Source organism: Chlamydomonas reinhardtii, chromosome 2, assembly GCF_000002595.2.
Source record: "Chlamydomonas reinhardtii strain CC-503 cw92 mt+ chromosome 2, whole genome shotgun sequence".
NCBI classification, from domain to species: Eukaryota; Viridiplantae; Chlorophyta; class Chlorophyceae; order Chlamydomonadales; family Chlamydomonadaceae; genus Chlamydomonas; species Chlamydomonas reinhardtii.
In genome coordinates this window covers 7,691,161-7,704,485 of record NC_057005.1, presented here as the reverse complement: position 1 = coordinate 7,704,485, position 13,325 = coordinate 7,691,161, and the positions used below count along the sequence as shown (strand labels likewise).

The 13,325-nt window shown below is 65.4% G+C and overlaps 5 protein-coding genes across 5 annotated transcripts in view; 3 read left to right on the top strand and 2 right to left on the bottom strand.

Annotated features, from left to right (window-relative positions):
* The first annotated feature begins 73 nt into the window (after nucleotides 1-73).
* Nucleotides 74-2,039, top strand: CHLRE_02g142950v5 (uncharacterized protein). The gene is made up of 4 exons (XM_001694803.2): nucleotides 74-869; nucleotides 931-1,004; nucleotides 1,170-1,272; nucleotides 1,427-2,039. The coding sequence occupies exons 1-4, from the start codon at nucleotides 852-854 to the stop codon at nucleotides 1,634-1,636; spliced, it is 405 nt and encodes a 134-aa protein (XP_001694855.2). The 5' UTR covers nucleotides 74-851; the 3' UTR covers nucleotides 1,637-2,039.
* Nucleotides 2,040-2,041: 2 nt separating this feature from the next.
* On the bottom strand, nucleotides 2,042-5,123 carry CHLRE_02g143000v5 (uncharacterized protein). The gene is made up of 2 exons (XM_043060202.1): nucleotides 3,970-5,123; nucleotides 2,042-3,195 (listed from the first exon to the last, which is right to left on the bottom strand). The coding sequence occupies exons 1-2, from the start codon at nucleotides 5,068-5,070 to the stop codon at nucleotides 3,064-3,066; spliced, it is 1,233 nt and encodes a 410-aa protein (XP_042927791.1). The 5' UTR covers nucleotides 5,071-5,123; the 3' UTR covers nucleotides 2,042-3,063.
* Nucleotides 5,124-5,237: 114 nt separating this feature from the next.
* CHLRE_02g143052v5 (uncharacterized protein) lies at nucleotides 5,238-6,323 on the bottom strand. Its single transcript, XM_001694926.2, has 2 exons — nucleotides 6,253-6,323; nucleotides 5,238-6,009 (listed from the first exon to the last, which is right to left on the bottom strand). The coding sequence occupies exons 1-2, from the start codon at nucleotides 6,292-6,294 to the stop codon at nucleotides 5,770-5,772; spliced, it is 282 nt and encodes a 93-aa protein (XP_001694978.2). The 5' UTR covers nucleotides 6,295-6,323; the 3' UTR covers nucleotides 5,238-5,769.
* Nucleotides 6,324-6,463: 140 nt separating this feature from the next.
* CHLRE_02g143050v5 (uncharacterized protein) lies at nucleotides 6,464-7,636 on the top strand. Its single transcript, XM_001694804.2, has 5 exons — nucleotides 6,464-6,796; nucleotides 6,862-6,922; nucleotides 7,011-7,081; nucleotides 7,169-7,312; nucleotides 7,546-7,636. The coding sequence occupies exons 1-5, from the start codon at nucleotides 6,770-6,772 to the stop codon at nucleotides 7,570-7,572; spliced, it is 330 nt and encodes a 109-aa protein (XP_001694856.1). The 5' UTR covers nucleotides 6,464-6,769; the 3' UTR covers nucleotides 7,573-7,636.
* Nucleotides 7,637-8,420: 784 nt separating this feature from the next.
* Nucleotides 8,421-13,325, top strand: part of CHLRE_02g143151v5 (uncharacterized protein) — a 13,646-nt gene continuing 8,741 nt past the window's right edge. Inside the window, exons 1-7 of the mRNA XM_043060214.1 lie at nucleotides 8,421-9,293; nucleotides 9,440-9,502; nucleotides 9,688-9,788; nucleotides 10,304-11,921; nucleotides 12,031-12,221; nucleotides 12,414-12,633; nucleotides 12,863-13,234. Coding sequence (XP_042927790.1) covers nucleotides 9,129-9,293; nucleotides 9,440-9,502; nucleotides 9,688-9,788; nucleotides 10,304-11,921; nucleotides 12,031-12,221; nucleotides 12,414-12,633; nucleotides 12,863-13,234 — 2,730 coding nt within the window. The 5' untranslated portion in view covers nucleotides 8,421-9,128. The remainder of the gene's footprint in view (nucleotides 9,294-9,439; nucleotides 9,503-9,687; nucleotides 9,789-10,303; nucleotides 11,922-12,030; nucleotides 12,222-12,413; nucleotides 12,634-12,862; nucleotides 13,235-13,325) is intronic.

Below are 13,325 nucleotides of genomic sequence, written 5' to 3'. Positions count from 1 at the left end.
AGGCCACAGGGGCACAGGGGGCACCCCTGCAAGAGGCGGGGCACTGCGGCTGACTGCGGCTGACTGCGGGGCTGGGCAACAGGGGCGCAGGGGCAAGGGAGTGTGAGATGGGACAGTGGTAAGGCAGGTTGGTGAAGTCCCGTAGGGTGCAGCTGATTCCTAGAACCCAGGAGTGCGCGGCCGGTCGAACGGCGGAGTTACTGTACAGGCGATAGCACCACACAAACACACCGCAACGCCACACTCGCGAGGCAGAGCCGCATCGCACCTGCAGGAAGGTGAGGGGCAAGGGAGGGCAGAGGGGGCCACTGCAAGAGGGCGAAGCGTGAAACGCATGCGGACCTGCAGCGCTGGTAGCTGGGTGGTGCTGCCACTGGCGCGCATGATCACTTCCAGCCCTTTCCAGCAGTAGTAATGAGTGTTAGGCTCCGCCCGACCCAGGTTGACGAGCACGGGCTCGGAACTATGTGCTGGCGGTGGCCGGGCCGGCCCTGGCCGGCGGGCACCTTATAGGCGGGCCCGGCGCAACCTTGAGCGCCACCACTGCCGGCGGCAGCGGTCCTGGTGACCTGGTGCCGGGCTTGTAGTGCGGCACAGCGACAATAGGGGCTGCAAGCAATGGGTCGGGTATCCGTAATCCATCCGCAGGCGTCGCTCCGCGTAGTACTATATATAGGACTGTACTCTCGAAATTTGCACTAGTTACTTCCGTTATAGCGACCGCTCTGAGACGTTTCTCCAAGTTGCACAATCGCGCAGGAACACTTGACACTGCATTGAAAGCTTTTGCAACCATGATTATCTGCTTGGGACCTGTCTGCGTCCCGTTGCATCTCTTGCTACCCTTCCTCATGGGGCTAGCGCACCAGGTAAGTCCAAATGCGCACCAATCGAGGTCACATACTAAACTGTTGCGCCTCCGCCCTGCAGTATGGCTACCTGAAGTGGTTTAAGCGGGAATGGGTGGACTACCGCTACTGGTGGCGGAAATGGAAAGGCAGCAAGTGAGCTCGTAAGGGCCGTGGCCAGCAGCTAGGGGGTGGGGCACGGGGGTGGGGCTTTGGATGCTGCCGCAGGTCGGCCCTACCGCAACATCTGCATTTGAGTCAACCCGCTCGCTCGCGTGTCTCCCACGCGACATCCGTATGAACGCCCGCCATGTGCGACAGGTCCACGACAAGCACGGGGGCAGAGGGCAGCGCGGGCGGTGCGGAGGCAGGGGCAGCAGCCACCGGAGTTGCTGCTGGGTCGGAAGCAGGCGGGCCAGCTAAGGTGCGTAATTGCGGCGTAACGATACGAGCTGTGGTGCTACGCTTGCAGGAACGGGCGGGCGGGTGCACAGTGCAATATGGCGCGACTGCTGTTGCTAGCGCGGATTGGATGACCACGCTGGTGGCTCACTGCCCGCCGTGCTGCGCGCCCGCAGGCAACAGCAAACGGCGCACGTCCGCACCCCATGGCATCCCCAAGCCCAGGGTCAACGGCGGCGGCACCGAGTGCACCTGCAGCAGCGGCAGGAGCTCCCGCGGGAGGTGATGCTGCAGCCGCCGCTGATGCCGCTGCTGATGCACGGGGCCTGCGGCAGCGGCCTGCAGCCGCAGCAGCGGGCGCCGGAGTGACGCCGGCATCGACCTGACACGTAGCATAGAGGTGACGTGCACATGGCGGGAGCTGCGAGGTAGTATGAGTGTACCATGTCAGCAGGATGCCCTCTCCCGAGCTGACTCGCACAGAGCTGCACTGAGTGTTGGCTGAGGCGGTGCACAGGCGTGTGCAGGGGAGGGGCCTCCCCTGGGCGTGTGCAGTCCCACGGAAGGGCGCATCAATATGCGCGCGGACTTGGCAGGTGGTGTGCGTAGCTGTATGAGGCATTGAGGCTGAGCTGTGGCCCGGGAAGCCCTGCTCACACATTGTGAGTCACCCTGAGTGTTGGCTGTGGCGGTGCACAGACTTGTGCGCGGTCTGTGTCGAATCGGGGTTGGATAGGCGTATCTGTGCATGCTGCTTGCCTGGCTCCATCAGACACAACGGACAAGCAGTCCATTTGTACAATCACAATATCACATGATGTTCAAGCACTAGCACCCGGCCGCCGTTGGCACTCTCCTGTCAGATCCCCAGCCACCACCATCCGCGCGAATTGTGCACACGGCTCCTTGTTCCTGTTTTTGCTTTTGCTCCACACACGCTCTGGGCCGCCGGTAAAACCCCAGTCATAATGCAAGAATCATCCACACCACGCCACGCTGCTTGCGTTGCGGCAAGACACACAACCCGCGAGCACCGCGCTCCACATCGGGAGCGCCCACTTCGTCCAGTCTTGAGCGCACAAACACACTCCACACGGTCTTGTATAGTCATATGTCCGGTACGAATGGATTGAATGAACCGTGTCCAATCCACAGATACACACGCTCACACTCGTCTATGGTCATCGTCATACCTGCATTCGTACACTCCATCTCACGCTGATTAGAAGCATCGTTGCAACGGCCGCAACGCATTGGTTGACCCGGGTCAGAGCCAGTCAACGTGCTGGGCACACCGCGCGGCACAGCCATCCCAACGCTCCTTCCTAAGCAATCCCACGAATGTGCGTCGAGCTGCTCCCCAGACAAATACCCCTTTCAGGCCCGGTCACGCTAACACAGGCCCCAAGTGACCCTGGTGCTCAGCCGCACCCTTCCTGCTCCTTCCTGTGCGACGTGTCGGCAGCGGCACCGCAACCCACCCGCCTGGCCTATGCTGATCTCGCACTCCTCACATCCCAGCGGACCCAGCGGCCGCCGCTGACAATGCGTGACAGCAGCATTTGCTGTACGGCCAGCCACATCACCTTCAGCCATCGCCAGCGCAAGTTCCCGCTGCTGCTGCCGACAACAGCTTCAGCACCGGTCGGCGCCGCCGCCAGGCATAGACGCACTGCTCCTGGCACCAGCATCCGCACCAGCACCTCTCCCGTCCGCTGCCGCCACCGGCCCCGCGTGTGCTAGCTGCTGCCTCGTGCCCCCAAGATCCGCCACTGCTGTCGCTGCCGCCACTGCCGCTGCTGCTCCCGCCTCCTTACGCCATCCAGGGCTGTGTGAACTCCTTGCGGGTGGCGCGGAAGGCGGGATCCTGGATGGCCTTGGACAGCACCGCGTACGACTCCTTCACCGCGTCGTGCGCGGCCTTGGCCAGAGCCTTCTGCTGCACCTGCGGAACGGGGGGAGGGCAGGGGCGGGGCGGGGCGAGGGAGGGAGCACCGATGGGTGATGGGGAGCCGTGGCGGCGCAAAAGGGCCGCTGCGTTGCCGCTGTGGGCCGTGCCAGCGCGTTCGGCTGGCCCGCCACCAAGGTGCGCCCGCCTGCGCGCCCGCAGTCCTTGCTACTTGCTGTTGCTGCCATGGGGCCTGGAGGGCCCTACCGCCACCCCAGGGCCACCAACGCCTGAGCAATCCTGATGCCAACAATCTCCCGATGGCATGTGCAATCTGCATAGCTGCTGCTACTGCTGCTGCTGCTGCTGCTGAGTCTGCGATTGAGCCCACAGACAGCTCCAGGCTCCGGCCGCCCCCGCTGGGTACCTCAAGCTGCCAGGCAGACGTCCCAGCGCCGCGTAGGTCAAGCTCAGCCCTTCCTGCTGAGGCCCCGCTGCCTGGCGCCGCACCCCGAGCTATTCCCCCCTGGGTATAAGGTAGTATGTGCCTGGGAACTCCTGACAGGTCGTCTCCTGCTGGCCCTGCCCGCGCACCACCCTGCCAGCGTCGCACCGCCTCAAGCCGCAACGGTTGCGCCCCGCGCCTGTGCGGCAGGCCCTCCGTCTTGACGCCCCAAACACAGTCAAGTCCCTCTCCCAGTCCATGCTCCACCCCCGACTCCACCTCACTTCCACCCACGCCCTACCCACCGCCCGCCCCGCTATGCTGCCCCTTCTCCCCCCTCCCTCTCCCCCCTCCCGCTTCTCCCCCTCACCCCCCCCCCGCCTCACCTCCTTCTCCTCCGAGCCGCTGGCCGCGATGATGGCCGCCACGTCCAGCTCCTCGCACAGGGAGATGCCCACGCCCGTGAAGGCCGTGAGGCGGCGCTCGCCAATGGACTTGTCCACGGTCTTGGGCGGCGGCATCATGGGGTAGCTGAACATGGACATGGGCATCAGGTGGCCCGGCTGCTTGGCGCGCTGCACCAGGTTGCGCATCAGCTCCACGGCGGCGGGATCAAAGTTATCGGGCACCCACTCGTCGTTGGCGTTGGGGCGGTCGCGGCCGCCGCTGGGGGCGATCCACATGAGCGTGCCGCCCTCGTTCAGCTTGCGTTGCATGGCGACCAGCGTCTTGCGGTTGGTCTCCATCTTTGCGGCCTTCAGCTCCGGAGCGTCGTCCATGTGCTTCTTGGAGTGCACGCAGAAGAGGTTGCGGCCCATGGAGAAGGGCTTGCACATCGGATCGGTGACAACGCGGTCGCCAGCGACGTAGATCACATCCGTCGCCAGCTTAGGGTGCGTCTTCGCCAGCATATGGGCAAACACACCGGGGTCGGCCTCCGTCTGGTGGTTCGCGAGGATAACAACGTTGTGCTTCTGGTCCAGCAGCTCCTGAACGCGGTCGAAACGCTCGCGGAAACCCAGCACGGAGTTCTGGAAGTCGATGAGGGTCGCGACGTAGCGCTGACCGAAGTCATAGTAGTTGTAGGGCTCAATTAGGCGGGTGTGGAAAGAGGGGAAGGTGTAGGGGTTCACCGCCTGGTTCAGGACATTGTCCAGAATGCTGGCTTGCACCTGGGTGACAAGCTTCTCATCGGCCCCAGCGACGCCACTGCTGGTGACAGCCTTCTTGTAGTTGTCATAGAAGTAATCCCAAGCGGGCTCCAGCTGCGGAGGGAACTTGCCCTGAGCGACCAGCCCCTTGATTACCGCCTTGAACTGCTGCTCGTTGGTCACGCCCGCCAGCTTAGGCTGGTGGAACTGGACGTCAACGGTCGGCAGACTGGTGGCGACGGTCGCAGCCGCGTGAGCAACAACGCGGTTCGACGCGCGCGCACCCGAGAACGGGCGACGGCCAGCGACCGCGCGCTGCTGAGTCGCGTGCAGCATTCTTCTTGTCAGCTACGAGATAAGCTATGAGGTCGTGCGAAGTGGGTCGGGGCGTAAACGCTAAATTGGATTGGCGATTGGTGCATCCAGTCAGCATGGCCGGCCCCCGCCCCCCCGGTGGCCCCAACCCACTGCGCCCGGTGCTTGTGACAGCGCACAGACGTCTGCTGTTTATGGCCGTTAATTCGGGCCCACACACACCATTGGGCATACCACCGCTGTGCCGGCAGCCCGGCAGCCCGCCCCAGGCACGGCCACGCCCGCACCCCAGAGCTTGCCAGCCTGCACCGCAGCCCCTTTTCCACAGCCCACACGCTTCCCGCACATCAACCTCCTGCCTGCAGCAGCTCTTTCACCGCATGCGGCAGAGGCCGGGGGCTGCCGCAGTGCCACACAGCAGCAGCCACGCCACACGTGAGTATCACCGCACTGCCAGTGGCTAGGTTGCGCCGGCCCGTACTGCATCACCAGTGTCCCAGCACCAGCATCCCAACGGCGCCGTAGGCCACGCCTGAAGTACTTTCGAGCAATTCTGTACCGTGTGGAGGTGCTGAGAAACACCATGCTGACGGGCCGTAGCCACCGCTACTGGCATCGTGACCGGCAATGAGCACGAACTGCGCCTGCTGCCACGCGGCCATGCCCACGGGTAGCGAAGCCCTCCCTGACCTTTCGCACAGCTAGTACCACCCCGCCACACTACACCAGTACCGCTCTGACCACAGGAATCCACGGGCTGTCCTCGCTGTTGCTGCTCGCCAGCAGGCAGATGCCGGCACGGGTGCTTGGGCGCCGCCAGCTCCTTGCGGCGCTGCCCAGGCCTGATGCGGCAGCTGCTCCGCCTTGGGATAAGAAGGCAAAACGGTAGGATCCAGATGCGACGGTGCCGCATGAGCTACCAAGGCAGAAGGTAGGACGACATGCCTGGTCAGGGCAAGGCTGCAAGTGTGAGGCAAAGCAGGACGGGGTTGAATGGAAGCGTCATCGCGCCCGAGTGCTCGGGGTAACCTACATGGCTCTGCCATTCCCTCAAGCCACTAGTTTCCCAGGGGCCACACAGCGGGGGTGGCGCCAGGTACGCTTCTGCTATGCTGGTCATCGCCTCATCGGCCTGCCACTGCGCCACAGCTGACACGAAACGCACGGCCCCAGCTAACGTGTGAGTTACATTGTAGGGCGCACCTCGCTGCCCCCGCCTCCCCTCACTGCTGACAGAGCTTGCATCCGCATCACCGACTATGGACCAACAAGTCAGGCCCTGCTGGTGTAGAGTTGGGCTTCGACAGCAGCTGGCGGGGGGGGGGGAGGGTGTGGACGCACGCGTGCCGTCCTCCCAAGCTGTCTTTCCTCCTTGCGCCTTCCAGGCCAGCCCTTTGCTTTCATCACCTATCCACCTAGTACTATAACTCTGAGCTGTGAGCGGACATACGTACAGCGCAGGACCGCGTTAAGGCACGTATTGCGATGCTAAAGGTCCGGTGTACGCGTTGAGGTATGGTTACTCCACTTCACATTAAATTTTACGTGCTGCAGGTTGCGAGCTTTAAGGATAAGCTTTTGGGGGCGGCCCAGCAACATGGGCCCGCTTGTCGCATGGGACTGGGGGCCTTTCCCTCTATGAGAGCCGGCCCGGCCCCTTTCTCCCCCTCCTTTTCGCATTTTGCCAGACGGTACTGTCGGTTAAATCGATCCCGCGAAGATGCGTGTGGTCTCCGCTTACCTGCTGGTAAGTTATCTGCTTCGCTCGCGCATCATTTGCCGTCGGCTCAGCGTCCGCACCTCTGACCGCAGGCCGTTCTGGGGGGCAAGGCCAACCCCACCGCTGATGACGTCAACAAGATTCTGAGCTCTGGTAAGCAGCGAGCCGGCGGCTTGCCTATGGCGGCTCCCGCTCTGTCGGCGGAGCAGCTCTCTCACCGCGCGGTTGTTGCCACTTGCAGTTGGTGTTGAGGCTGAGGCCGAGAAGGTGAACAAGCTCATCTCCGAGCTGGAGGGCAAGAACCTGGCTGAGGTGAGTGGGGCATTCGCTCATCTCGACGACTGATGGCGCGCAGTGTGGCGACGCAATATGTTGCTAATCAATTTACTTTAAATACAGGTGATTGCCGCCGGCCGCTCCAAGCTGGCCTCCGTCCCCTCGGGCGGTGCCGTGGCCGCCGCTCCCTCGGGTGGCGCTGCCCCCGCCGCTGGCGGTGCTGCTGCTCCCAAGAAGGAGGAGAAGAAGGAGCCCTCTGAGGAGGAGGTGAGGTTTTTCGCAGGGGGACCCGGTCGATGGGTCGATGGTTGGGGACGCTGGTCGGCCACCACCCCAAGGGCAGCTAGCACGGGCTTGCTGTACAAATTTCTCGGTGTCCGGCAGCGGCATCTGACCTGCGGAACATAGCTACTGACTGGGAGCGGCCTCGGTACGAAACGGTTGTAGATGACTGCTGACCCCCCCCCCCCCCCCGGTCCACTCGTTGGCGCTGTCTGCAGGACATGGGCTTCTCCCTGTTCGACTAAACGGACGGCGTGCGGGCCTCCAGCTGGAACTTGTAGCCTTCTGCGGGTGTAATTTCTGGCCTACCACTATCTCGAGTGCATTTCTTCTGTGTCCATGACTTCAGCATCAGGGTGCAGCGTACAGCATCTGGCAGCGTCTGAACGATATGCAGGACCAGTGTCCCTGCCAACAGCGGGTCAGTCAGCCAGCCAGCCAACCAATAGCACGGGCCGCGCACGGAGGCGCCTGGCGCAGCAAGGACCGCAGCCCATGCGGGGCCTGGGCCATGGCTCTGGGGAGGCGTGGGACCGACCGGCGCCGGCATCCCCAGACACGGCTGCGTGTTGATGGCGGCGGCGGTCACCGCTGCAGCACCATGCGGGGACGGGTGCTGGGCGGCGTGTGTGTTTTGGCGAGGGCTCCATCATGGCGGCTGGTGGGCTCACGCGGGAGGAGGCACAGGCGGCAGCGCCATGGCAGCAAGCTGGGTTGGGTTGCCTGCAGCCAGGAGCGCCGTGTGTGGCTCGTCTGCGGTGTGCCGCAGTTGGCTGGTAGCTGCACCCCGTCGGGGACGGCTGCTGCTGCACACGTGGTCTAGCAGGCGCTGCTACGAGGCGGCGCAGCTTGCCGCTGCTGCCGCAGCACCTGCACATGCGTGCCACAGAGCGGTGTTGGTCGGGTTTGGTGCAGGCACAGCAGCAACATCCAGGGGTTCACAGGCGTGTCCAGGCGCACACTGGCGCACATGTCAGCAGCAGGGGTGCTGGTCAGCAGCGACCGGATGCGCTCATGCGCAGCAACTACCGGTACACCGCACCCAGCGTAACAGCCCAGCCTATCGAGGAAGGACCAGGCAGATTTACGGTACCTCAACGCGTGCCTGATTACAGCTGCCTGCAGACCATACTGAACTCAGTCCAAACCAGAATCACAGTCAAAACAGCTGTTTGTCCCAAACACAAGATACTTCTGCGTTTGCACATCAACTGTGGGGTCAATTGTCAACCCGGTTGACTGCGAAGACATGAAGAATTCACAGCTAGCAGGTATCCCGCGCAAAAGCGATTAGGTAAAACGCGGGCCCAAGCACGGGCCCTATGGGTCCCTCAAGGTCCCCGCACCAAGACAGCTCTGAAGTTTCCGAGAAGGGCGCGTGCAGGGGCCGCAACGCATTCCAAGGTACACCGTGCCTGTGCACACCAACGCCAGTGCAATGAGCCGATGACTGATCGAGCGCGATGCAAGGGGAAGGGGCACCAACAAGGGTGAACCCGCGTGAACTGACACGCCGTACGGTTTTGGCGGGAAGCGTTAGGAGCCAACTCAGGCCATTCGTGACCTTGATTATCTGTGTGGAATGTCCATAGCGTCGTCAGCAAGCTACTAGGCTCCAAATTCCTGGAGACAGATACTTGAAATTTGCCAGAACTCGAGAGACAGCCATTCTGTTTTACAGTTCCTTTTGCGCTTTGCTGTGATTTATTATATGCCACAAATATAATCGAGCGCGTTTGCGGCACTATCGCTGTGCCAGTGAGAAGAACATGCACTTAGCGCGCTGAGTGCGCGAGCGACTATGCCGGCTTCAGAAGCATCTATTTACTGGAATGTTCATAAGTTAGCCGAACATATCTCCGACAGCCAAGCGGGCGATTCGAGTCAACGTGGAATCGATGAACGCGAGCGCCTGAGAAAGCGCCTGCTCAGCGTAGCTTATGGAGCATTGCTTGATACCTTGGACGTGAGTAATTCAGGCTCGGCCAGGCTACGGCGGGTCTCTGGTAAACACACGAGCTGCCGACCATACCGCCGGGGAGTGCCGGTTTGCACTGGGAACCGCCGGTTTGCCCGCGCTCCGCCCTCACCGTGGTCATCTGGTCCCCGCAGGAGCCCTATCCTGAAGTCACACCGGAGTCTCGCAGGACTCTCAATGCGCAGCTGGCATCCTCGGTAAGCTCAGGACTGGTTGCGCAAGCAAACGTCACGGAAGCCGGAGGCCAGGTCGACTTTTACACGTCTTGCCGGGCTGGCGTACCCGTCACATCAGTGGCCCCCATTTCAGCTTCATACCGCTGCGTTTAGCTTGCCCGCCTCCGCTTCAGTAAAGAAAGCCATTTGCGCGCCCCTCATGGTAGGAGCTACTGCGGCTGCGGGCGGCCAGCCGGCACGGCACAGCGGCGCGGCTGTCGGCGCGGCTGGATGAGCTAGGCGGCCTGGGCGGCGACGTGGACGACACGTAAGGGGGAGACGGGGCGACCGCGGCAAGGGGGGTTGTAGATACCAGCCCAAAGTAAACCGAACCCAATGCAAAAGAGTTGTGAGAGTCTCAAATGCGTGACCAGGTGAAGAGTCCTAATGGGAGGCCAGGCGGTGCGGTCGGGCCACACGACAACGGGGTGCGGCCGTGCGGGGCGAAGCAGTGCCGTCATGGGCGGAGATGTGCGCAGCGCTTCTGCCGAGCCTAGTTGTTTGGTGGGCGTGGCGGCGTGCGGGGCATGCCTAACACATCGATTTACCTGGCTTGACATGGGGGCCTCGGGTGTCACGCCCGTGTCGGTCCGGTGTGTCCGCCTGGCGCAACCAGGGCAGACAATCAAACAGACACTGCTGGCATGTGACAACACGTTCAACCTCACGGGCGCGGGGCCTGGCGCCATGACGTCGGCCTCCGCCCCGGCCCAGCCCGGCAGCACCATGTTGCTGGCGTGTCATCCTGCGCCCTCACACGGTAACTCGTGTCTCCGTGTACAGGACGGCATCTGCGGAGGGCGACGGATGCGGCACAGACGATGCAGACACCTCTGCCTGCCTGCTGTCGCTGCTGCTCGCACTGCGCGGCGCAGCCACTGAGCAAGCTGCAGGCGGTGCCGCCGCCGCCGTCGCCGCGCTGTCCGCGGCCGGGCTGCAGGTGGAGGCCGGCACGCTGGGCAGTGTCGGTGCGCAGCTGGGCCTGGCGCCGGGCGCCGTCACCACCGCCTACGACGGCGTGCCGAGGGGGCGGCGGTTCAAGCTGGCGCCGCCGCCCGTGCCGCGGGGCCTCACGCCGCCGCCGCCGCCGCCCCTGCCGGCGCAGCAGCCAGCGGAAGCTGCTAGGGGCGCGGCTGGCGGTGAATGCGGCGGGGGCCGGCATGGGAACAGGGAGGCGCTGGCCGGCACCGCGGCACCGGCAGCGGCGGCCCAGGCCCACACGTCCGTGGTGGGCGCGCTACTGGGCCCAGCGGACACGACACTCCCATGCCTCCTGCCGCCAACCCAGCACCAGCAGCAGCACCAGCAGCAGCACCAGCAGCAGCTGGCGCCACGGCTTCCGCTTACGGAGCCGGCGGCCGCGGCGGCCAGGGCGGCCGCAGTCCTTGGCGGCGGCCCTGGGGCAGGCACCGCGGCAGTCGTTGCCGCAGACGTGGCCGCTGCGGCTGACACCAACGCCGCGGCAGCCGCAGCCGCCTCTGGTTTCATTCAAGGCAGCCATGATGGCGGCGGCGGCGGCGGCATCACGAGCTGGTTTCCCTTCCGTGACGCCGCGGGCCTGCCCCTGGCGCCGGCTCTTGGGGCGCCGCTGGGGGTGCTGCTTCAGCCGGCGGCAGGCGGGCTGGCAGCGCGCTGGGCGGTGGCGCCGCTGGCGGCACTGGAGCAGGCGGCCCTGCGGTCGGGGGGCCTGGCGCGTGAGGCTGTAGCAGACCGGCCGACAGCAGCTACAGCGGCAGCGGCTGCAGCTGTGGGCGGAGGTGGTTCATCAGTGTCGCATGCTGCTCCGCAAGGCAGAGCCGGCGCCGCCGCTGCCGCGGAAACGCTGCCGGCTGTGACTGCGGGCGCGGCGGCTGCGGCTGCGGCGGGTCTGGTGCACACGCGCTTCGGGCACGTGAACCCGCTGCTGATGCGGCTGAGCGGCAGTGTGTCGGAGTGCTTCGCGCTGCTGCCGCCGCCGCCGCCGCCGCCTGAGGCATCTGCGGGTGGACCTGGGGACCACCTCCAGGGGCAGCAGCAGCAGCAGGGCACTGTGTCAGAGGGCGAGGCGGCGGTCGCGGCCGGGGGCGTGGAGCTGGATGCAGGAGGACAGCCGGCAGCCCTGCAGGCAGCGGAGGAGGAGGCGGCAGTCATCCCGGCACCCTTCAGCCTGGCGGCGCTGGGCGTGTCAACGCGCGGCCTCGGGGCCGGCGGCTGTGGCAGCGGCCGGCTGGGCTGGCTGGGCGGCGGTGTGGGGGCCGCGGCGGCCCTACCCCAGCTCCTGCCGCCGCCACAGCTGCTGGCGGGGGCGCCTTGGGCCGCGGCGCCTGTGGAGCCTCTGCTGCTGCGGCCGCCGCCGGCCGGTAGCGCCTGGCTGGCGCCGCCGCCGCCTTCGGCTGTGTTCCAAGCGCCGGGAGAAGCTCAGGTGAATATGGCATGCACGGTACGATCAGTGGCTCCCGTCATGTCGAGTATGTTGACTGCATGTCATCATGTGTGTTTGTGTGTGCCCCTCGAACACGAACACACAACAGGCGTTGGTCGTGGCGAATGGGTGCGCGCTCGGCGCCCGTGGCGGGCCCGACCCCGGCCCCGGGGCGCGCGCAGCTGCTGCTGCTGCGGCGGCTGCGGCGGCGGGTGCTGAGGCGCTGGTGTACGAGGTGGCTGTGATGGCGCTGCAGGGCGGCAGCGCGGCGCTGTGGATGCTGCGGAGTGGCGCCATCCGGTGGGTGGGCCGATGTGGCATGGGTGCACCTGTGCGTGCGTGTGTGCGGCACACATGCGGTGCTTCAGCTTGGACGTATGCTTGGCTCGCACCAGTTTTACGCGCGTGTTTGCTTGCAACGCACACTAAAAACGTCCTGTGCCTCACGCTTTGCTCTGCCTGCGCCGTCATGCGCCGTTGTGCGCCGCGCAGCTGCCACACGGTGCGGCTGGCGGCGCAGCGGCGGCTGCTGGCGGCGCTGTGCGACACCGGCGAGCTGCGGCTGCGGCTGGGCGCCTTCGTGGCCGCACACGACGGCCCGGGTGGTGGCGGCGGCGGCGGCGGCGGCGGCGGCGGCGGTGGGGATGAGGCGCTGGCGGCGGTGGCGGGCGCGGTGCGGCAGCTGCTGCAGCTGTACGACAGGGAGCTGCTGGTGGGTGGTGGGGGTGGGGGTGGGGGTGGGGGTGGTGGGAAGGGGACCAGGCGGGGATGTGGAGGGGGGCCAGTTGCTGGGCGAGAGGAATGGAGAGGGGGGGCCACGATGAGAGCAGGGTTGGGATGGGTGGAGCTGAAGTGCGTGCGATGCCTGCAATTAGCCGGGCCGCGTCACGTCGTCTGTTGGCTTGCACTCCACACCACCGCCACGCCACTCCGCGCCCCAGGAGCTGGCGGAGCTCCACCGCAGCTGCGTCGGCGCCGCCGCCCGCCAGCGGCACTACGGCGGCGGCGGCGGCGGCGGCGGCGTTGCTGGCGGTGGCGGCGGTGGCGGCGGGCTGCTGGGTCTGCACCTCAGCCTCACGCCGTTGCGCACGCACCTGCAGCGCCTGGCTGACGTGTGCCGCTGCTCGCCCGACCCCGCCTGGGTGCCGCCACACCACCATCTCCACACCCACCACACCCACATCCACCACGCCGCTACCGCGGCTGTGGCTGCGGCCCTGGCGCCTGTGGCTCTGGCGCCGTCGCTGTGGCAGGTGGCGGGCTTCCCGCGCGGCCCGGCCCTGCTGGACCACCTGTATGGCGCGCTGCTGCAGGTGGGTGGGTGGGCGCGTGTGGGTGGGTGTGGGAGCGTGTGTGTGTGTGTGTGTGTGTGGGAGCGTGTGTGTGTGTGTGTGTGTGTGTGTT